The sequence below is a fragment of the Rhinolophus sinicus genome, chromosome 5 (genome assembly GCF_057876585.1).
Source record: "Rhinolophus sinicus isolate RSI-liver-muscle chromosome 5, RSI-T2T, whole genome shotgun sequence".
NCBI classification, from domain to species: Eukaryota; Metazoa; Chordata; class Mammalia; order Chiroptera; family Rhinolophidae; genus Rhinolophus; species Rhinolophus sinicus.
The window spans coordinates 31,458,766-31,483,306 of record NC_142505.1 but is presented as its reverse complement, the minus strand read 5'-3'; the positions used below and the strand labels follow the sequence as shown (position 1 = coordinate 31,483,306).

General features: G+C 39.2%; 2 protein-coding genes across 13 annotated transcripts in view; one reads left to right on the top strand and one right to left on the bottom strand.

The window, feature by feature from the left end:
• The window catches only part of NEK11 (NIMA related kinase 11), a 192,454-nt gene extending 186,785 nt beyond the window's left edge, over window positions 1-5,669 (bottom strand). For 4 of the 7 annotated variants that reach the window (XM_019725963.3, XM_074312833.2, XM_074312835.2 and 1 more), the window contains exons 1-2: window positions 5,299-5,479; window positions 2,368-2,637 (exon numbers count right to left, since the gene is read on the bottom strand). In XM_019725963.3, the coding sequence (XP_019581522.3) occupies window positions 2,368-2,537 (170 nt within the window). In that variant the 5' untranslated portion in view covers window positions 2,538-2,637; window positions 5,299-5,479. Of the gene's footprint in view, window positions 1-2,367; window positions 2,638-5,298; window positions 5,480-5,568 lie in introns of those variants that run through there. The other 3 variants (XM_074312832.2, XM_019725967.3, XM_074312836.2) reach the window with 3 other exon arrangements.
• On the top strand, window positions 5,594-17,808 carry ASTE1 (asteroid structure-specific endonuclease 1). 6 transcript variants are annotated; one of them, XM_074312831.2, is made up of 7 exons: window positions 5,594-5,730; window positions 6,760-6,894; window positions 7,039-7,971; window positions 8,131-8,358; window positions 13,206-13,416; window positions 15,200-15,395; window positions 17,127-17,808. In XM_074312831.2, the coding sequence occupies exons 3-7, from the start codon at window positions 7,060-7,062 to the stop codon at window positions 17,452-17,454; spliced, it is 1,875 nt and encodes a 624-aa protein (XP_074168932.2). In that variant the 5' UTR covers window positions 5,594-5,730; window positions 6,760-6,894; window positions 7,039-7,059; the 3' UTR covers window positions 17,455-17,808. The 6 variants fall into 6 exon arrangements, with proteins under 6 accessions (XP_074168932.2, XP_019581516.3, XP_019581520.3 ...); XM_019725957.3 differs by having other exon boundaries at window positions 7,039-8,358; XM_019725961.3 differs by having other exon boundaries at window positions 5,597-5,730; window positions 6,838-6,894; window positions 7,039-8,358.
• The last annotated feature ends 6,733 nt before the right edge of the window (window positions 17,809-24,541 follow it).

Genomic DNA, 24,541 nt, shown 5'->3' with positions numbered 1-24,541 from the left:
CAGAGAGTTATAAAATTAAATGTCTACACAGGTAGGCAGGTCGTGGAAAGATGTGACGCAGTTGGGTGTAAGCGACAGTGAGGAACGTCAAGAATGGCTAACTGGAGGGCACAAGGTCTGTCTAAAAGGGGAAGCTGCTACCCAGCTCTGGCCATATTGGCTACATAGGTAACAATGTTAGCAAATGTTACCAAATCTTTTGATTTTTTTTTTCCAAAAAAAATGAAAACCTCATTTTTTTATGAGAGCTGTCCATTTTTACATAGTGGCAACTAATTTAGATTGGAATAGAAACACTATGCAGGCCAAATGAAACACATCTGAAGGTTGAATGTGGCCAGTATGTAATATGTTGTAAAGATTCTGATAATTAATGATTCCTTTCCAAGAGATTCTAGACTAGACCTTCTGGTAGCAAATGATTTGTCAATTATCCCCACTACTGGATTCATTCCACATACCTAGGATTCGTCTGCCATCTTCAGCTCAAGTCACTTGTTTTAAGACTAGTGCAGGTACAGGAAAGTTCACTGATAAATCACTTCCTAACCAACCAGCCCCCTCTTGCATCATTCTCATATTCTCTCTCTCTCTCTCTCTCTCTCTCTCTCTCTCTCTCTCTCTCCACACACACACACACACACACACACACACACACACACACATACACACACACACACACACACTACAGTCACTGATCATCTAAACTCAAGTTTGGTCTTCATACATCTTACTTTATTTATATCCCTTTAATCAACTTTTTAGCCCTTCTGTGAATTCTCTTAAAATTCTTCATATTTGTTAATTGAAGAAACCAAAATTGGACATGGCTTTTACAGCGTGGTTTCACAAATCCTGGGTAAGATTTAGGTCTTACTTTCAATGTTTCCATAAAGATTCTCAAGCAATTTTCAGAAATTTATCATCCTGTTCTAAATAAATAGAAGAGTACCTTTAGGATTAGAAAGGGAAAATAATTCTTTTTGGTAGAAGTCATAAAGCATGTTTCACCAGAAAAACTATGAATTCTAGATAATTTTTTAAATTTTGAACGTATTGTAAAGATTTTGTAGGGTGTCAGATGGGCACATGTCTTATTAGGGAGACCACTTCATGATGGTGCAGATGCTTGAACATTGCACTATACACCTGAAGCTGGAGCTGAATAATATTGTATGTCAACTATAATTTAATATGTATATTGTCACGGGATATGGAGTATATCATAGGGAATAGAGTCAATGGAATTCTAATAGATATATACGATGTCAGAGGGGCAATAGATTGGGGGAGGAGGTTACCACTTTGTGAGGGGTGAGAGTTCTAATAAGTGCATTGTTTTGTACACCTGAAACTAATTTTTTAAAAATTGAACATAAAGACCATTCAAAAGGTTGACTTTTAAAATAAAATAGTAGCATCTGTAACATTTACCTTTATAATTCCTAAAAGAAAATTAAGAAGTAGAAAATTGTTTATCACACTGATTTTAAACCCACACTTAAATATCCAATGGGCAAAAGCTGGAATAATTTGCAGTAGCCTCAAAATCTCTGAATAAAGGATAGATTATGAGACGGGAATGTGTTCTTCTGGAGTTAAAGGCTGATTTCTTGGATCATGCTTCCTTCTGCTTTCTCTTTCTCCTGTGCAAGTTTCTTCTCCTAACTTCAGTTCCAACTAACTTTTCACTACAGCAAATTCAAACAACTTTAAGCAAAAAATGAAAATTCATACTTACCTGTAAGAAATGTACTTACCATCAACAGCATAGCTCTTTGCATTAAAGAATTCAGTAAGAGATAGAAAAGTTCCTTGAATGGTGCCTTCAGATCAGATTTTTAAAGGCATTTCAGTAGGTGAGTAAAGTTCCCAAATGACCAAGAGAAGGGAAATGGGGTACATTATGTGAAAATAAGATTTTTATGCACATCAGAATCTCAATTGCAAAATTGCTTCCACTTAACTTGATTGGGACTGCTTGAACGATAAAATAAGAATTGTTTATAATAACTACAGTTTTAGAAATGTTATGAAATGCAAATAAATGGAATTTCACATAGAGGTGAATAGGGTGTACTAAAGGAACTATGATATTATTTTTGGCTTTTTTCTATGAAGGAGTTTTTCCAAGTCTGTAGTCACATAGCCCTCAAATTAGATATTTAAACCAAACGGGCTACCATCTAATATTAGCTTATGTTGATGACTCTCTTGTTATTTCTTTTCCTTTGATTTGATTGCACCCTATAAACTTTCATAGTGGAGAAAAACTCTTAAGCAAAGTGAAGGGTACTCCATGTCCTTAATCAACTAAGAGCTACACATACAGGGCAGCCAAGATTTGTATGAAGTATTTTTACTTACAATTCCTCTCCTTGTTTGGCTTTCTTGTCTGAAACCAGATAGACAGTTCCAAAACTTCCACTGCCAAGTTTCTTTTGAAGCACATATCTTCTTGCAATCAAGGTCTGTGGATAAGTGGAATTGGCTACTGATCCACTCATATACTTAGCAGCCTCTTGGAATTTCAGCATTGCTCCAAACAACAGAGAACCGGTTTCTTTGTTTATAGAAACTTAACATTCAAATCTCCTAGGAGATGGTCGAATTCATCCAAATAGCAGCGGTCAATGCCTTAAAGATGAAAAGCCCAGAGATCAGGTGTAAAGGATGTTGAACTATTCCTAATAAAAAGTTTTAAGTTTTTGGGATGGCCGGATGGCTCAGTTGGTTAAAGTGTGAGCTCTCAACAAGGTTGCCAACTGGACTTGGAGCTGAGCTGCGCCCTCCACAACTAGATTGAAGGACAATCACTTGGAGCTGATGGGCCCTGGAGAAACACACGGTTTCACAATATTCCCCAATAAAATTTAAAAATACAAAAAAACCCCACTAAATTATAGTTTTAAAAAAATGTTTAAGTTTTTGACAGTGACACCTGCACCTTTATTAGTGGATTGAATGACACCATGCTGATTAACTTGAATGACTTGAAAGAAAAATGTTAAAAGGTACTGAAGATTCCAATAGAGGACAGGAAGAGAACCTTCCCTATTACATTTAAATTTGGCAAAACTGAGTTACAGTCAAATTTCTCCAAAGTTCTGAGATGTATATATATTTTCCTATAAACAATCTGTTTAAGATATATATACTCCCCACCTACTTTTAAAAAAATACATCCAAATATAAGAACATTATCATTTCCTTAAATCTATATATTTGCATCAACTTTGTCTTTCTTCCTACATCTATTTTGAATAACAAATAGTGAATTAGGATGAAACCAGAAATTAGCATGATGCTGCTTTCTTTAAACTTTTTTCTTCTGTAGACTTTAAACCAGGGTATTAGCATTTATTAGAGTAGATGTAGAGGGATAAGGATTTAGAATGAATTTTTTCCCATCCTAAGCAAATTCTGATCCAGTTTCTCAAGTTTCCGTTATACACACTATGTATAGAGTAATCTTCCTGGATTGGAAACAAGAAGTGGCACAAAAGCAGTCAAGCCTAAAACTGTATTTTAATGTTAGCTGAATATAAATGTTACAGGTAAATCTGTAATTCCTCAAGGAGCTATACATGTACAGCAGAATTATGAAAGGACGAACTGTTTCATATGTATGTGCATGGCAAAATCACTTTTATTTCATCAAAATGTAAAATATTTTGTTAGTAACCATGAAAAGTGGGTTTTGTTTTAAATCTGTATGAAAATATGGTTTTAAATCGAAGACTCTACGACTTGGAGTAGGGTTTCCATATTCAACAATTCCAAAGCTGTAAAACAAAAACCTGTCGTATGTAATGATAAAACAAGATGTTATCTGTGTAGTTTGGGATACATGGCCAATAGGCTTCAGAATAGAACAAAAACAAGTAAATGCCCATTTACAGCATTTTCCTTCTTGAAATAATGTATAATCAGGTAAGTTTCATCTGATGCCAGTGAGAAGGAGACTAGTAACAGAGAGAGAGAGAGAGAGAGAGAGAGACCAAATCATCTGAGGGCTATGTGCTCATGACAATACTAAAACATAAGCATTGGGTTGGAAATTCAGAGCTAAGGCCCATACCTCAAAATCCCTGAATAAATAAAAAATTATGTGGGATTATCAAGATCACAGAAAATATTAGTGAAATCTGCTGAAAAAAGTAACTGGAGTGCAGGCCTCCAAATGTATCTGTTGTTTGCCTCCTCTCCTAGCATAGAAGTGATGTTTTCTGACCAAATTAAGCTGTTAAGAAAAACTTTTCCTACAACCTTTTCAACTGAAAAGGATCATTCAGATCACTCAGTAATTTTCCTTATTTTAGAGATGAGATAAAAGTCCTTGTGTAGCAAAGGAAAGAATAATTGGACTTTTAAGAAATCCAATTTCCCAGCAGCTGCTATGTGTCAATGAGGGTTTAAACCCTGCAGTGTCTAAGCAGTCTGGCCCGGGCTACAGAGTACTTTGGGACTAATTTCCCTCTGGCCCAACCTCACAGACTCAGCCCTGCAGCCCCCTCCCCAGTCCACCTTTAGGCCATCCATTCTATTAGTCTCTTCTGTGCAACCATAGTATCACCTGGTTGCTTGAAAATAGACTGCACTGTGGATTCTAGAACTACCTGTTCACCTGTCAAGGTATCCTCACCTCCACCTCAAAGGGCTATGAATGAACTTGAGTGCCTGGAACACACCTTCTTTTCTTTTGTATCTTCGCTGCCTGGCATATAGTAGGTGTTCAATAAATTGTTCGGGCAAATAAGCATCCCACAGACCAACTGCTGTGCAAGGCTGGGGAGGAAAGTGTTGTGGTGAGAAGATTTAGAAAGTTGGATGGGAAACGTGAGAAAGATGAGAGATTACCTCCCTGTGCAAACTGCCCCTTGGAGGTGTAGCTGAGCTGAATGGGGAAAAAGACAAGGGAAGAGAGTGTTTATCACAGATTGACGCCAAGTCGTTCTCTTCCCTGGTAATGATAAATGAGGAAGTGGATTTGACACTAGATTCGGCTAAAGTTGAAATTTAACCTTAAAATAAACCTTAACCTTAAGGTAAAGCGAACAATTCCTTGTCTCAACTTTTTTTCAAATTTACATTTTCCCAAAGCGGGTTAACATATATGGAGGGAGCACTGGCAACTCCTGGGACTGGAGCAAATTCGGGGGGTCAGGAGTCCATGGAAATGAGGTGGTCGCAGGCATGGAGACCCAAGTATGCGGGCCCCCACCGGGGCAGCCTGAAACCATCACCTTTCCCGGTACCGGGAAGCCCGGCCCGCCCGGAGGAGCGCCTCTCGCATACCTTTCCGGGTCGAGAGCGAAGGAGCGGCGGCGCCCGGGGATGCTCAGAGTCCTGCCCGTGAGCGGGAGGTACGCTGGGCAGGCCTCTAGGACCTCCGAGCTCCAGGACCACTACTGGCCACGGATGTTGGGCACTGTTGCTAGGGAGACAGCGCGGGCATGCCGGGAAGTCGGGCGAGGCGACTTTGAGCCTGTCACCGGGGCGGAAGTGTGCTAGGAGTCAAGAGGGCGGGGAAAAGAGAGCCAGGCGGGCGGGCCTAGCTTCCCTAACCTGACAGCAGCCATTTCGGAGCGTGCTTCTCAGCCTTCCCTAGTAGCGACCTCGCGGCGGAGCGCCTACCCGGCCGCTGTCGGGCGCTGCTGGCTTTACGGGCCTCCCAGTGACGTCATACCCAGAGGCTTCCGGTTCCCGCGGTTGGGGTCGAACTCTCAGGTGCCAGGGCTTCCGGCTTCCCCTCCTCACCTGAGAGCTTCTAATGTAGGGGCTGGGCTTCTGGGAGGACGGAGGAGGTGGGCTCTGCTGTTGGTCCGGGTGGCGGGTCGTGAAGGCCCAGGTGGGGCGAGGTATGAAGGCCTGTATTTGAGGACTTAGATCAAACCTCACGTGTGCCATTACCCTACCCAGCACGCACTTGTTGAACAGCTACTCTGCAAGGTTCTGTAGTTAGCTTGGGATAAATTGACAAGGTCTCAGCTGGCATAAGATTTACAAGACAAACTTCTAAAGAAATAAGTACTATACAGAACACGGTGCTGAGCTACGGCCAAGATGGGTGAAGTGAGTCAGGCACAAAATGCAAGGGGATGCCCAAAACTCTGTAATCAAGATAAATATATTTTATTGCAGTATCATTAAAAATCAAAATTAATGCAAAAAAAAAAAAAAATCCATGCTTGACGTAATCTCATGATTTTGTAACAGTATCATGTTGAGTCATATTGGAGCCTGAGGCTAAAGGAGAAACTTGTAATACTGATCCTGTGACTTAAGTTAGCCAGATGTTGAAGATGTTTTGTAACTGGGCCTGATATGCAAAGAGAAGAAGATGAGAAGAGCTTCTGGTTAGGGTAAAACTGGAGAGTTAGGTTTCTGGAGGCATGAGAACTTTCCTTACTCAAAACTATGCCAATTAAAATGGACCCATAAGCCAGTCTGAAAGAAGTTCCCAGATTCTGATTGTCAAAAAAGAAAAACTGGATCCGTATCATTGACCCGACACACTTTAGTTAACTGAAGCCCAGTGCTTTCTGATTTATTAATTATGAGATTGAGAAGGATATAATTTTTATGGCTTAGGGCTTTTTGACCCCACAAAATAAATATTCTGTATTGTGACTATTAAATATTCTGTATGGTGACTCATAAATTATTTGTATGATGACCATTAACTATTGCAATATCAATAAAACAGAAGTGCTCTAGTAGTGTGTCAATAATGGACTTTGACTGACTTTCCTTTAGAATCACCAGCAGCCTCCATTTGTATCCAAAGATCAAACTCCATGAGAAACTATTGAGTTTGTGCCTTGCAACACACAGGGAAAGCAAAAGAGAAGGAAAAAGCACCCAGCTGGTTGGTGTTGCCTGAGGATTTAGGTAAGAATTGAGATTCTGACACCTGATATGTTGTATTTAAAGAGCTCTTTATAACATTTGCTGTTGATTTGATGGTGCTCGAAACAGTGACTTGGTCCCCTGTAAAAAGCATCATTTCAAAGTGTGTTCTTTTGTTTTAAACAGGCAATTCTTCAGACAGTCGTCATGGGTATCCGAGGACTAATGAGTTTTGTGGAAGATCACAGTAATGAGTTCTTCACTGATTTGAAGTTGCGAGACACAAAAATTATCATTGATGGCTATGCTCTCTTCCACCGGCTTTGCTTCAATTCCAACTTGGAGCTCCGGTATGGAGGGGACTATGATTCTTTTGCAGATGTTGTACAAAAGTTCTTTCAATCAATGTTTGCTTGTAATATATGTCCATATGTTGTATTAGATGGAGGATGTGACATTTCAGATAAAAAGCTTACAACTTTGAAGGATCGAGCTAAAGAGAAGATCCAGATGGCCCATTCCCTTTCTGTTGGTGGGGGTGGGTATGTATGTCCCTTACTCATCCGGGAAGTGTTCATCCAGGTTTTGATCAAGCTGCAGGTATGTTTTGTCCAGTGCTTTTCAGAAGCAGATCGGGACATTATGACACTGGCTAATCATTGGAATTGCCCTGTATTATCATCAGATAGTGACTTTTGCATTTTTGACCTGAAAACTGGGTTTTGCCCATTGAATAGCTTTCAGTGGAGAAACATGAACACAATTAAGGGCACACAGGACTACTATATCCCTGCCAAATGCTTTTCCCTGGATGCACTCTGCCATTACTTCAGCAATATGAATAAAGCTCTACTACCTCTCTTTGCGGTGCTGTGTGGAAATGACTATATTAATCTGCCCATCATGGAGAGATTCTTAAGTAAAGTACGTCTTCCTCTTGGAGCTGCCAGTTCTAAGGGGAGGAGACACCACCGAGTTCTGGGACTTCTGAATTGGTTGTCTCACTTTGCTGACCCCACTGAAGCACTAGATAATGTTCTGAAATATCTACCAAAAAAGGATCAAGAAAATGTTAAGGAACTTCTCTGCTGTTCCATGGAAGAATACCAGCAGTCCCAGGTGAAGCTGCAGGATTTCTTCCAGTGTGGTACTTATGTCTGTCCAGATGCCTTGAATCTAGGTTTACCGGAATGGGTACTAGTGGCTTTGGCCAAAGGCCAGCTAGCTCCTTTCATCAGCGATGCTTTGGTGCTAAGACGGACCATTCTTCACACACAGGTAGAAAACATGCAGCAACCAAATGCCTACAGAATATCTCTGCCCATCCGGCAGGTCATCTATGGGCTTCTTTTGAATGTTTCTCCACATCTGGAAAACATGTCCTGGAATTCATTGCCTCCACAGACTTTCAGCGAAGTAGAAAGGGTTAACAAAACTATCCAGACATCAATTGTTGATGCAGTAGAACTGCCCCAAGATCATTGTGACTTAAGCAAATTGACTGAGGTAAGTGTTTGTAGTTACTAGTGTAATGTTTGTAAAGCACTTTCCAGGTTACAAAACGCTTTTATGTATGTTAGCTCTCTTAATATAACAAACAGGTTGGTTGCCGTATTGCTCGCATTTCATAGGTCAGGAAACTAGGGCTCAAAGTAGGTAACTATATAATACCTGAGCCAGGGAGTGTCAGTGCTAGGACTCACAGCTAGATCTTTTAGCTCCAAATCTGCGATTTCCACTGTACTTCAGTAGTCCGTGTTATCTTTATAGTTATTAATTTATACTCCGGTGATACTAGTTGTCAACAGAAAGGGGGTTATGTGGCTTAAAAAAAGAGAAAGGAAGAAGTTTTGAGCTACAAAAAAACAAAAACGTAAGTGTGCCTACAGGCATTGAGCATAGGCATAACTAACATCTCAGACTGTACCAGCTTTCAATTAACAAGATTTATATTGACGCTTGGGTCTAATTTTTAATTTTTATTGATGAAGACTTTTTTTTTAGGCTTTCGATTTATGGCATCATGGTGATTTGCTTAGTTTGATACTGAAAACATGACTCTTAGCCTGAGTCAGTGTTGCTTAAACCTGAGTAACAGACCAATCGCCTTTTCAAGGTAAAAAGCATTCTCCTGGATCCCAGTGTTTACTTTGTTTTTTATATGACACAAATAAATTAAAAATCACGAATAGCTATGAAACTGCTTATGCTAATACAATTAAATTTACAAATTAAGTGCAGATAAACTTAGACTACCAATTGAAATGCCCACTGTGGGTCTTCTTAAATCGAACTGAATATTCAGACTCCCGAGACTCATAGGTTGCTGTTGGTGCCCGTCAACTGAGGATGTAGGACAGCAACCATAGCTTCCCAGCAGGTTTGAATCAGGCTTTCCTTTAATGTGGGAGACCTTGCAACATTGGTTCTCCACTGGGGGTGATTTCACACACACCCACCCCCAGGGAAGGCGATATTTGGCAATGTCTGAAGACACTTTTGATTGTCACTACCTGAGAGTTGGGGATGGGGGTGGGGGAAGGGGAGGGTTTCTAGTGGGAAGAGGTTTCAAGGATGCTGCTAAACATCCTGCAATGCACAGGAGACTTCTCCACAGCAAAGAATTATCCAGCCCAAATTGTCAGTGATGCCAGTCCGTGGCCTACTCAGCGGAGCAGGAACTCGCCCCTTTCGCCTCCCCGTTAGTGACAGCTCAGGCAGGAGCAAACAGGATTCACATCAAGGTGGTTCAAGAGCCTCCTTGGCAATGAGGAATGACTGCTAATGGGAACAGGGTCTTTTTGGGGTGATGAAATGTTCTGGAAGTAGTTATGATTGCACAGGCTTATAAATACACTAAAACCACTTTAAAAGGATGAATTTTATGACATGTGAAATATGTCTCAATTAAAGAAATAGAAAGTCTCACTGCTTCTTCCCCACAGGATCCAATCTTGCTTGTAACAATTCCATAGATACAGCTTTCAAGGTCTCTGCAAGGGACATGCTTGATTACAAGTCATTGCAGTCAGAGAAGCCCCAGGATATGGTGTTTACAGTTCATTTATAGTTCAAGTCTAGATGCAGTTTTACAAGAGTCATTTTTATCATGCTAAGTAACACAGCTGACAAACTTTATCATGTTTCTAAGTTTACATAACTATAAAGTTGAACATAGGTCAAATTCCAGACAGATGGGATTTATTAGAACTTTACCCACACCAGTAAAATTGTAATTAGCAACATTCTAAAGAATGATGTTTTGCTGAAATGACATTTCTGCTCACACCATAAATGGTGCTGTGTTGGAGGGCTTTTTAAAACTTTTTTATGGCTTTATTGAAAAATCATTGACGTACACTGGCAATGCCCATATTTAAAGTGTGCACTTTTGAGTTTTGATGCATGCTTACATTCGTGAATCCATCCTGCAATTAAAGAATGTTTTCCATCACCCCTAAAAGTTTCCTCTTGCCTCTTTGCAATTCATCCCTCTCTGCATATGTGCATATAGCAGAGTGCACACATAATTATACAGCTTGATGAATTTTCACCTACTCGACAGTTCCATGTAAAGAGCACCCAGATGCAGACTCATTATCAGCACCCTAGTGGATGGTTCCAGTCACTTCTCCCACCTGTCATCACTACTCTGACTTCTAACAACATTGAATCGTTATGATTGTTTTAATACTTTATAAAAATTGAATCGTACAGTATGAATCTTTCATCTGGCTTCTTTTATTGAGTTTGTGAATTCATTCATATCACTGTGAGTAGTTGTAAATCATTCATTTCTCGTTGTTGTATACTATTACATAGTGGGAATATTCCACAGTTGGTTTTTCATCTTATAGCTGACGGGCATTTTGGTAGTTTGCAGTTGGGGCTATTATGAATAGTGCTATGAACATTTAGTGCACACCATTTAGTGAAAATATAATATGAACACATTTCTATTGCATATGTAACTTGCAAAAGAAAGTAGAGTGGGATTGATGGGTTGTAGAATACCCATATGTTCAGCTTAGAAGCTATATGCCAAATGGCCTTGTAAAGTGGTTTTACCAATTAATATTCCTACCAGCAGTTATAAAAATTCCTCTTATTTTACACCCTTGCTGATACTTGGTATTTTCTATCCTTTAAAAAAAAAGTATCTATTCTAATAGTTGTGTGGAGGCATCATTTTAGCCAATTTAGTAGATGTTAATTTATATTTCTCTGATGACTGATTTGAGCATCATTGGCCATTTGGATATTGTTATGTAAGTTTCTGTTCAAAGTGTTTTGCCCATTTTCCTGTTCGTTTTTTTATTTTTATATAAAGGTCCTTTGTCAGATAACATGCATTGTGAATTGCTTCTCTCATTCTGTGAATTGTCTTTTCATTCTAGTATGTTTTGATAAACAGAAATTCTTAATATAGTATAATTTAAATTTTTATTTATGGTTATCCCTTTGATGACCTACTTAAGAATGTACTGCCTACTGCAAGGTCATGAAAAAATTTTTTGCCTTTCACATTTAGATCTACAATCTATCTAGAACTGATTTGTTTCTATATGGTGTGACACAGGGATCGGGACACTTCTCCACTTTTCATGAGACATGAAAATCCAGTTAAGTCAATTAGTATAGCACGTTGATTATACTTGCTAAGTGGAGGTGACAACTGATCTCATCACTCATCTTATTCAAAGTAGGGTGAAATTTTAGTTCACTGTTTATGCATGATACCATTTGGATTTCCTTTGGCATAAGCTAATCGATTCTGTAATTAGCCCATGATAATTCTAAAACAGTTATCAGGTGCAAATGTGATTCCAGAGACAAATGCAGGTAAAAATATAGAAATTTTGTGATAGTGTCTATTCATTTTGTTTTTCTTAACATGATGTGGTAATAATACTTTGATCATCTGCTTTGTGCCAACTATTGTAATGGAAACTTCATACAATCTCTCATTTAATTCCCACAGTAAAGACATAGGATGGGATTTCCTTTTTGGTCACATTAGTTGCAGTGGACAGAGCATCACTCAGGTTAACCAATGAGAGGTTAATCATAAAGAGACGGAAGTGGATCATTCTTGGGGAGGGAGGCGGTGCCAAGACCAGCCTCTCTCTGAGCACCTCTGCCTCTGTGCTGCAGCTTCTTCTACAGGCTTATGCTTTCCCTCCTCCTGGGAGGGAGGGAAAGGAGTTGTCACATGAGATAAAACCTAACCAGATCTAACGGCTGTGAGCAGAGTAGTTCCCCTTTTGGAAGGGGCTAAGGACTGGTGGGTTCCGTGAAACATTTTGTATCTCACCATAGTGCTCATTTTACAGATGATCAGACTGGCCGTAGAAAAGCTCAGAAACTTGCCTGAGGCCATGGAGTTAGTGAGGGACAGAATGTCTCTGAAGTCAAGCTCAGACTCCTTTGTTCACACTAGAAGTACAACTATTTTTCTCTCAAAGTTTGTCAAGTCCCCCTGAAGGTGCTCTTTTAATAGTACTAATTTCCTTGTCTGTGAAAGTATGTGACCTGGAAGGTTCCTTATGATTCTTAAGATTAGGGAAAATTATTTCAGCGAGCCCAAAGCCCTTATAGCTGTTTACTTCCTTTTATTTGAAGTGCACGCTCTGAAACATGGAGCATAAAGGGGTGTGGTGTGTTACTGCCAGCACAGAGCAGGTAGTCGTTAAATATTCCTATGTCCCTTGAATATACTTCACCTACAGGTAGCCACCCTTGGACAATCCCTGTGTGGGAGAACACGAAGACAATAAAACATTTGGCGGGGTAGGGTCATGAGACAGGGCTCAAACAAATAGAAGGCTGCTGTATGATAATGCCCAAGGGTGCATGTAACCCAAGTTTTTTCTGGAAGTGGTCTGTAATGGTGTTGTGGAGGTGGTGGGGCCTAAATACTCACTGGCAAGTAAAGTGGTGGTTGAGCATAGATTTTTCTCAAAGCAGAAGTTAAAATGCAGATTCCTGGGCTCCCCTTGGATTTACCGACTCAAAATTCTCAAAATCTAGGGGGTGGAGCCCAAGGATGGAATTTTTAACAATCTCCCCAAGTGACATGTACACGGAAGATGCTCACCAGCCTACATGCAGGATAGAATGACAAGAGCAAGGGCTGTGTAGCAAGAGTAGACAATACATTCAGTCAACCATATTTATTAACTGCCTTATTAATGTTCTAAATGCTTTGAGTGTGGCTGATTTTATTTTCCCCCCACAGAAAGGTAAGAAACTGATACAGCAGTTTCATTTTCATTAAAGTCTCTTCTTACTAGGACAAAGAAAAAAAGACATTTCCCAAAGTAACTTGCAGGATGTTTGTTATGTATTTTCAGCTCTCCTTGGCTAGACGGCTGACACTCCTGTTAGAAACGCTGAAGGTGAAACAGACCATCCTGGACACAGTCCCCGCTTCGTTGAAACTGCCCATTGCTGTCATTTGCTATTGGTTGCAGCACACACAGGCCAAGGCCAAGCTGCATCATCTACAAGCCTTACTGCTGGGGATGCTGATGGGGCCCTTGCATGCCATGATCAACAGCCCTGGTAGGTACCTGGAAGTCCAGGAGTGTATTTTTGCATGTTACTTACATGTAATAGAAAGTTTACACCAACACACACATATTCTTGGATTATCTACTCCTGTCAATTCTATCAGAACTTAGAAACGGAGGCACCAGTATGTCATTCATTCATTGGCAACTATTTTTGAGCACTTCCATGTGCTGGGCTCAATGCTGGAGGGTTTGATTTCAAGGGCACAGTAGTGAAAATGAACTGATACCACACCACCTAATCCCATCTGCTCTGTGGCACAAATGCTTTCACCTATGAAGTAGGACTGTGATAGGCCAGCTGCATTTTGTGTTCCACGCTTTCTATCCCTATCCTTGTGGTCAATACAGCAGCAGCGGCATCAGTAGAAACACAATTAAATTTTCCCATTGGTGAAACTTCTGAGTACCTACAAGCATGATCAACATCCATGTTTGTGCTGTTTTTTTACTTTTCTTTTTCTCCATTGTAAGTTTCAATTAGTAACTAAGTAGTGATGGTAGAAATACTAACTTCTATTTCTATTGGAGAAATACTCTTTGAGGCAGTTTCATCTGCAATTAAATATTAGGTGAAATAAATGTTGATGCATTGGAGCACTTCAGTTCTCCAATGGAATTATTCTCTTTAAAGATTATGAATGCTGTGACAGCTTATGTGAATATGTGCAATAGTTAACACACTCTAGAACAGTAGTATCCAAAAGGATAGCTACTCGCCACATTACAAGTGCTCAGTAGCCACCTGTGGCTAGAGGACAGGGCAGATACAGGACATTTCCATCATGACAGAAAGTTCTACTGGCTAGTGCTACTCTGGAGTTCACTTTTTAAAATAAGTTAAATGAAAGAATGAACCAGCATAGACTCCAAGACAAGTGTGAGTAGCTGTCAGAAGGGACTGTTGTATGACAGCCAACTTCATGCAAAACTAGGAAGTTAAGCGCCACTGCTGGTTAAGACATAAGTTTAGGGTATTTCCTCTCATTGAATAATAAATATAGTTAAAATTCTCAGAGCACAAGCCTGTTCCGTTTTTAACCTGAGTCCAATAGAAGGGGCATGTCAAGGGTCTGTTTCTTTTCTTTTAGGAATTGTGGACCCGGCACTCTGCTACTCGCTAATTGGTAAAAGGTGGGCCTCCTTTTTATAATTTTCAAGTTGGTCCGGATGTTATTTTGTGCATCCCTGCTCAGAGAAACCTGCAGGAGCTTATAGCTAAACACACGCAGCATTCTTCATGCCCAGGATTTTTGCTTCTTGCCCCTTATCCTCTGTGAAGAAGCTGATTATTTGCCACATTCTCTAGGAGTCATGCTTTAGTTTTCCTCCCATTAAACAGAAATTAAAATGTGCTTTGGACACACAGGCTGTTACTTTAAGTGCACTATAGCATGGGGTCTCCATGAAAGGAAGTTTGGTGGAAGAGAACAATAAAGAATGATATTTAGTAGTAATTTGTATTTTTCAGAGAGACAGATTTAGGATTTGGAGAGGTTGATACAGATGTGTTTAGACCAGTGGAAGAGATACTGTTTTATAAAATAATCTGAGGTTGAATAAAGTTAGGCTAGCATTAAAAAGGCATTTCAGTATAATATTTCAGTTTATACAGGAAGGCTTTTACACTGACATTAAAATAGTAAAGAGCCAGAAAAGCATTTTGGTTATTTAAGCTAAATTTTTTCTTCATGGAATTTGAAGTTATATAAAGAAAATGACAAGCTGATACAGTCTTTTGGGGAATACTTCCCTTGGGTTGTTTCTTTCTCTAGATAAGAAACATCTGCGGGAGGATGGTGCTAAGATGTTGTATGAAGAGTTGCAAAGAATGAAGGAGCAGACACGGCCAGGCACGAGACTGCATTTAGACACAGCCCACATCTTCTGTCAGTGGCAGTGCTGTCTACAGATGGGGATGTATCTCAATCAGCTGCTGTCCACGCCTCTCCCCGAGCCGGACCTAACTCGGTAAGCACTACGGAAGCTAGTTCAGATGGCCGCACACCACAGAAGTAAATACTCTTATTTATATTTAAAGCAAAGAAGTTATTTTAAAAAATTAATCTTAGTATAATTGGTTTTGGAGCACTGTTATAGCTAAAGAACTGGAAACAGAAACAAATATTTCCATAGTCCCAAAGTTTCCATGATTTGATCAGATTTTAAAAAAATCAGTTCTAAAGTAGAAGAAAGAGGCAGTTGTTGGCAGGATATAACTCATTCCCTCATTCCTTTTAAATCTTGTTCAATTATCACTTTATAAAGGCTTTTTCTGATCATCCTACTGAACTATTATTACTCTGTACTTCTAGTCACTCTAGTCCTATTACTCTTTTATATTTCTGTAATTGCATTTCTTACCACTTGGCATATTGTTCACTCATTCATTCAAATATTAATTAAATGCCTACTCTGTGCCTATGGTGTAGTGAACAAAACATTTAAAAAAATCTCCACTGTCATGGAGAGATTTTATTCTAGCGAGATGACTATTAGATGCTTAAGTGAACTTTATCTAGGGTTTTTGTTTTGCCCGGCAAGTATGAAGAAGGCAGATGCATCCTGTATGCCAGTGATTGTAATGTTTGATTATGGAGTTGAAGCTGTGTAAAAAAGAAATGATAGCAGTAGCGTGTGGGCCAGTGAAAAAGCAGCAGGATCAATGGATTGGACGTCCTGGTGATTGTCCATCCAGAAGGTACTAGAGGGAGTGAGGAAGGTAAACGGGAGACGGGTAGAAAAGGGAGTTGTAATTCTATATATGCATTGTCTCTCTCCACTTGAATGTAAGCTCTATGAGGGCAGGGTCCTGGCTATTTTATGTACTGTTGTATCCCCAGTGTCCAGCATATGGTAAGTACTCAAATATTTGTTGCATAAATGAGTGCTATATGGAGGCATACAAAATATGCTAAAAAGTTGGAAAGCTTCCTAGCAGTAAATAGTGTTGTTTACGTATCTCTGGGCCTCATATATAAGCTAACCCTAGAACCCTCTACCAAATAAGATTAATTGGCCTTTGACCTATGGATTTTTCATTCCATAATTTAGGTCATTCTTGATTGGATCCTCTCAAGTTACCAGAAATCCCTTTAAAACAAAGCAGGAAAAACAAGACCAAACAGTTCTCTTAATAATGATTTCAGTAGGATTTTTCTTGCATCTCAGCATTACCAAAGCTTCTTAATTGATGATTCTATACTGATTAAATGATGGTTCTACATCAAGTGCTAAGGCACCAGTTGTTCAGCTCTGGCAGTTAGTCGTTATATATTAAATTTCTGACTTGCAGTTACTCCCATCTTATATTTGTGAAGTAGGTTTTTAGTCCAAGTGACTAAATGACCTTGCAAATGATACCATTAAATTTTCTCATATTTCAACAGTCTGCCTCTTTGGTTTATCAAAGGCATTCTTTCTTTGAAGTGTTAAGAGGCCTCCTCAACTTGGAGCTAGTGGCAGAACCAGCAAGCCTCCTTTACTTAATTTGTTCATAAAAATATCGCCAACCAAGAAGTAATCTCTGTAATAACTCAGTTCCTTCCTTCAAGGAACAGATGATTCCTAAGTAATTTTAATAGTAATTTTATAGAAGAGTTCTCAGCGGTTAGATGCATTTGCTGAAGCTGTGTTAACCATGCTTGTCCCAGTGCACTGAACCTATGCTTTAACAGCACCTTTCTCTCTCCCATTCAACAGCCTGTATAGTGGAAGCCTGGTGCATGGACTATGTAGGCAACTTCTAACGTCGACCTCTGTAGAAAGTCTCCTGAGCATGTGTCCTGAGGCAAAGCAACTTTATGATCATCTGTTCAATGCCACAAGGGCATTTGCCCCTGCTGCATTACTCCTACCAAAGGGTAAATCAAATTCAAAAAAAAAAAGGCAAAAGAAACAAGGTACCAACCGATCAAAGAACAAAGTGGGAACCATCTCAGACACTAGATGTTGGTATGAGGTAAGCAATCGGTTTGGGCCATTAATGGTTGAAAATATTGAGGAACATCAGGCCTCAGAGCTTGAATAAACTGTCTGCAACCAGATGTATAAATCTCACTTAAAATTTTTCTGTTAACTCCCTTAAAATGATTAACTTTTTTCTTTACAACTAACCTGTTAGGGGATAAACATTGCAATAGGTAATCTTTGAATTTCAAGGTATTTTGTATTCTTTTAATAAATACAACCTGATTTAAGAAACTTCTGTATTCCTTATAGACATTTGAATGCATATTTGGAGGGGTGATCGGTTAGCTGAGTTGGTCAGAGTGTGGTGCTAAAAACACCAAGGTTGCCGGTTCGATCCCCGCATGGGCCACTGTGAGCTGCGCCTTCCTTAAAAATAAATAAAATAAAATCAATGTTTTTTTTAAAAAAGAAAGCATATTTGTACTTCTCAAGTTCCATTTCAGTAAGTTACTAATAATAGTCTATAACCTTTAAATTGCAACAAGTTGTCAGCTATGTTTTCAAAACGAGAATTCCTACTTCAATTACTTCCTTTAAGCAGAAGCTGGGCTATCATTTAAAAAAAAAAAATCTTTATACAAAAAATCTTCATTCTCTATTGTGAAAGGTTCTGACTTGGAAGATAGAAGTTAGGATGCCAGACAGAAAACTATATGCCTTTAAGTACTTAGTAAATGAGACCATGGCAGGGTTCATTAGCTCTTTAGATATGCCCCAGGTTTCAAAGCAGATGCTGAAACTCTAATGGCCCCAACAAAATAAGAAACAGCATCCTGAGCTGCTAGATCATTGGAGGAGGAAACACCAGGAAGAAATTAAAGTATTGGAGATACATGCAGCAATACCAGAATCTAGGCCATTTCTTATACTACAGGTTTTGACCTATTAATGGGATGTGAAATTAATGAGTCATAACCAGCATTTTTAATGAAAAATATCAGATATGCATATTATATATTAGATGGTTGTGCAAAATGTATTTCCCACTGTGGATTGCAGTCAGAAGACACTGCACTGGAACACATTAAAGGCAGCTAAAATTACAAATACCAACAGACTTGTGAAGGTACTGGCGAGTTTCAAATAAAGAACTTGAAAATAAAAGAGTAAGTGGAATAAAAATATTTGAGCAAGATCTGAAAGTATATTCCTAACTTCATTTGTATTCATACAAATTGTGTTCTTCCTTTCTTCTCTACTTTCTCACTGGCATATTCCCTGCGTAATAACCCGAAATATGGTTTCAAGCTGCCATTTTGAACAAGCTTATGTTCAGTTACTAAAATCTGGGAAATAATTCACTCCACTCTCCTGGCAGTACCATATTCTTAGAGTAAGTACAGCATCACCAGTGTTACAAACACACCTCCCAAGTATTGACTGGCTTCAGCCATTTACAAAAAGCAAACACACAATCTCATTTGCTCCTAAAGTTTTCAACCCTAAAGACTGGCTTCTGTTTCAAATAAAAGTTCTTGAAATAAGGAAATTTTTGTTTATTACTTTAGAAAGAGTGCATGAGGCTCTTTATGAGTTTTTGTCTCTAAAGAAATGGTTATTCCCAGAAGAATCAAGAACAGAGCAGTCATACGCACCTATTTTTGAGAAGATATGTATTTTTCCAGCAAGTAGTGGATTTAATATGGATTGTAAGTATTAAGACCTTATTATATCAAAAATCTCTTTTCCTTGATTCCTGGAGTTGAGGGACAATTATAACAATGTAAGCGTCCTACTTTCTGACTAATCAACTCTGCTTTTTAAAACCACCAACCTTGCATGGAAAGCCATTCATTCCCACTTCCACTTTGACAAATAACTGGTTTGACAGGCACCAAACTGAAGAGTGTATGAGCTACAGAGTTTAATTAAAAGTCAGTTATATCAATCATCTTTTTCTTTCATTAAAAGTTTTTCAAGCAAAGGGGCCCTCCCCTTCGGTAGACTTAAGAAGTCAGATTCCCTTCGCTAGCCATTGCAATCAGGGCGATTCACTTGAAATTACTCAACCTTACAGTAAAGGAGTTAAAATCTAATAATGCCCATTAACTCTTACTCTGTGAAAGTTACCTACCCCAGTATGTATCCTGTCCTGTATTAAATGAGAGGTCATAAATATGCCACAGGATATCTGAGGGGGGTTACCAAAGAAATATGACATAGTTCCCAACTCTCAGAGGACATACTGTGTAAGCTACTTAGAGAGACAGCACACAATGAAGTAAGAGAACATTTTATGAAGCGATCTGTCAGGTGCAAAATGGCCAAGTGCAGACTGAATGCTACAGAGACAGCAGTCACCAGGATGAGGAGAGGTCAAATCAGGATTTTCAGACCTGGCTTTTGAGCTTGGCTTTAAGAGACAGATGGAATTCAGATGAGGTACAGGAAGCAATGGGATCACATGTGTTGAAGCAGAGTATGTCCCATATTCCACTTGGAAAATGTTTCCTGTTTTTAATCAAGGCTTTAGGTCTTGCTCTTTCTGACTGAGTTCTACCTAATGACATCTCACCTGAGGCTTTGGAAATGTGTGTCATCAAAAAGCAGTTCAAGTAACAAAAGGAACTCTGGACTCCTAAAATGAATAATTTTAGAAATGAAGTTGGAGAGAGAAAAACAATGTAATCAATCATGTTCTGTGTTGTGGTAAAATTATACTTGAACTTTATTTTTACAAGCCCTTTTTGAGATACCTGGACTTACAAAGTGTGTGTGTGTGTGTGTGTGTGTGTGTGTGTGTGTGTGTCCTATAAACTCTAAAGGCCTTTCATGAAAATTGACCATAAGAAAAAGAATTCAAATTAATTAGTTTTAGCAGATAAAGACCTCTATAGCTAGAAAGGTCTTAGAATTATCTTTTCCTCCTTTATGCATAAAATAAATGAATCGATGCTTATGCCTCAATTTTCCCTATCTGTAAAATGGGGATCCCAATAGTTCAAATTATTGTCTAAGGATAAAATAACATGTACTTTTTGTTACACAACACAGTGCCCAGCACTAAAAACATACAGCACATGACAGCCATTATTACTACATCCACACATGAAAACCAAAAGCAAATCAAGGGATCTGGGAAGAAGTACGAGTGCTGAATAGAAAGATCAAGGCACTATGAGACCAGTAGTTGCCAGAGCTAATGGCAGAATTTTGCAAAGGCCATGGAAGTCAGCACTAGCGAATATGGCGAAGATGAGGACAAGAGTGTGAGAATATTAAAGCAACTTCAGCCACGCTGTTAGGCTGAAGCCATACTGGAAAGAGTGGGTAAGTGCCAAGAGACTGAATAGGGAGCCAAGCTCAACCTCAGAAGATAGTGAAAAAAGACCAGAAGGAACTATCCATATGTGAGTATTAATATTTGTGCCCTTCCTGCCTTTTCTTGTTATCAAGGAATTTTCTGTATTGTTTTTAAACCCAATTTGAAAGAGCCCTGGCCGTGTTTAAAGATAGGAAAAAAATTAAGAGCAGATCTTAAAACTTCCTGCAAATGTCCTGCAACGAGCAGGGTTATATCCTGGCCCTAGCCAATAACCCTAAGGAGGCCAAACCCAGTTTTCCCTTAGAGACATTTCCACAGTTACTGGCATGTTATTTGGCTGGCTGGTACAGCATGAATCCAGAGCAGCACCTGGAAAGCAGCCACCCCCAAGACAAAGGAGAAATCACTTCTGTAAAAGGATAAACTTTCACTAGTACACAACTCCAAGCACAGTGACCGTAATACTTTTACTGAGATGGATGTGGGGGTACTTGGTATTTATCTCATGTCTTTCGTTGATGCATTTCAGTCAAGACAACTCTCTATTCTGTACCTTGTACCAATTTAAAATTAATACTATTTTGAACAGATGGATTAAAAAGACGCCTCCCCACTTTCAGCTGGAACTGCCTGAGCCATACATACGCATTAAGTAGCTTTGGCATTCCTTTCCAGGTCTGAATGCTAAAATTCAGGCCCATCCAGCTGTAAAAAGTCTAAGGTAGGAACCTTACGCTGAGGAAAGACGTTTCAAAATTCATAGACTTGATGCAGCAGGCAATACACCAGTCTGTGAAAATGGGAGATACAGATGCGATGACACATGGAACAGTGTTTCCGGCTAGCTCCACTGGATTCGGTTTACAGGGAGAGAAAGCGAATCTCACAGGAACATGTTGCAGTGCGCAAAGCAATCCTCGTAATTCCTAACTAGTCTGGAAAACGTTTTAGGTACCTGGTTACAACAGCTAAATCTTTCTCAATATTTATGTATTTATGTGTATATTTATTTATGTAGACACTTCTACATGTATACATATTTTAAGAATCAATTTTCTCATTACCACTTTGGAGACACTTGAGATTTCTGTGCACAACATAACCGATTGTGATCAGGATCAGGGAACAACTAGGAATGTTTTTGTAAAAACAAAACAAAAGTAATAAGCTGATCAGAAAGTACCAATGTTGTATTTTTGAACATATGTGAGATAGAATCATTCATTGGGTTTTGTGAAAAGAGTATGCCATTATGTGAACCAGCATAAAAGATTAGAACTTTTCAGGTGTTTTAACACATAGCTAGTACTTTGGCGAATTGAGGTGCTAGTTCTTGAAGTACTGCCATGTGTCTGTCTAGGCATTCCTGCCCCCATGTCTTCCTCTGTCTGGTACATATTATGGGGGAATAAATCCAAGGATGTGGGCAGGAAAAGCAGGAAGTCTATTTTCATTGTGTCTCCATACTTGCTACCACGGATACCACGTAATTATGCCGCATGATACAGGGGTTATGTGGATTCATCTACCTATTAGCTGGTGAACTCACTCTAATGTGAAAACTTTTTGAGTAAATACATAGTAACATTACTCTAGGAAAAAAATGGGTTTGTAAACGTACCAGTGAGACCTATAAAATTATTGCTAAAATTGCTATTGTCATACAGCATTTTATACTTCATTAAAATACTGGCAACCCTGTTTTCAGATTTCTTATTCAGTTGTCATTAATTTATGTAAGAGGGGGTGTAGTTGGGAAGTGGGGAACCACGGATATGTTAAGTTAGACATACCTTTTAGGCGCTTAAGTGGAGATATCTGTCGGGCAGCTGGATATATGTCTGGAGCCTTATATTAAAGTCTCTGGGTGTTGAGATTATGAAACGTTTTCCTCTCCGCTCCTCTATTTACAAATAACTCCAATGAGTATGTTGTACTATGAGAATCAGAGAAATGTTTGCAATACTTGAAGCCTCCGGGAATGATGGCATCAAGAGAGCAAGCTTCTGATGCTCCCTTGTCTTGCTCCAAGAAACTATGGAAAACAGGTTAAAAAAAAGGGGTGGGGTGGGGTGGCGCTTTGGTGTTGAAATCTAGGAATAGTGACAGCCACAAACCCGTTTCCAATCGCAAAATACTATAGCCCTTCAAACTTGCAATGAATGCAAGTTGTTTTTTTAAGACAAACTGAAGAAATTGACCCTACTATGATAACCATAATCTATTTCATAAAGCAGTAAGTCGGACAGCCAAGAGTGGGCTGTATTAGAGAAATTTCCTAAGCAGTATCATCATAACTTTTACCTTAGAAATGTGATAAATACTAAGCAAATACGTTTTGGTTTAGAATGTTGTCGTGAGACAATGAGTTAGAAAGTGTGTTTTTTCCCTAAGACTGAGCTGATAGGGTATTTTGGTTTCTACTATTACTAAACTTTGTCTTCCCTAAGCAAGATAACATAATTTAGCCTACTCTAATTTGACCCGTTTCTGTGTTTGTATTAGGAGGAAACAACCAATGAGAGGGAAACCCCAATTCTCTTGTACATCCAAGAGGGCAGGCGGGGTCAGGTAGACCAGTGAGGAGCAGAATCTACCATAAAAGTTTAGGTGAGTGGTGGTGGTGGTGGTGTGTGTGGTGAGGAGCCCAACTCAGATGGAACAAAGGATCAAAACACACCACCCGATGTAAGAAAAAGGAGCCTTGGTGATGAGGTGGGACTGGTAACAGCTGCCGTGTCCTCCCTGATGATGTTCTGAGAACAGAATGAGACTGACTTTGTCCACATAGGAGCCTTGGAAGAGACTCAGGGGAGTTACTGGTATCAAATCTGGTGTCAAGTACATCCGTCCCAGAGAGAACATCCTGTTGGGAGATTGGAGGGGAGAGAAAATTGATGCCACTTCTTTTCTGTCCACTGAATCCAACACATAGGTCTATTTTCCTCTTTTTGAATATATGAGTAGGCAACCTTTTCTGTTAATTATTTTAGGTTTAGTGGGCCATATGGACTCTGTTGCAGCTACTCATCTCAACTGTTGTAGCCTGAAAGCAGTGATAATACGTAAATGAACGAGCATAGCTGTGTTCCAATAAAACTTTATAAATCTGGCAGCAGACTGTTGGCCTGCACACCATTCTGTCAACCCCAAAACTAAATCAATAGCCCACGTGGTTGAGTTAGTGAGGTATTAAAATAGTTTCCCTAACTTTTAACACCTCTAGCTAATTCATGGACTACCAGACCTGTTCCATGTAGAAAGATACTTATAATTTCTAATGCAATCCTACTATATAACCATATGGATGAATGTCAGAAAGAACATGAAAACATACTCATTTCTAACTCCCTACAATTGATCTAATGTTTACATGTAAAGTTTGTCACATCTTTCCTATGAAGCATACATTTTCTATAATCACCTATTTGGTTGGGGCTTGCTATATATTGCTCCAAAGACAGTGTTTTGTAAGACTCACACAATAAGTTCTTTCACATTATGCTTTTGAGATGCAGACTTGATGAAAAAGAGTAAATGGTCGAGGCATTACAGTATTTTCTTTTTAACCATAACATGGCACCAAATTGTTACTTCTCAACCAATGGGCATTCAGCATACTGATCATAGGGAAGGCCTTAATAGAAAATTGCTTTTAATAGAGCTGAGCGGATTGGTCTCTAAAAAAATAACTGTACTTAAAAGCATACTTTAAGTTCAGAAGCTGGAAATACTCAGAATCCAAAAATGGACCTCTAGGCTCATGCAGAACAATTTGCCCAATTTCTAGCACTGTGTGTTGTGGAAACTGAGATGTGGTTTCTACTCAGAGGGTTACTGAGTAGAACGATGCAGTGTTGCTCAAGAAATAAGTGATGGG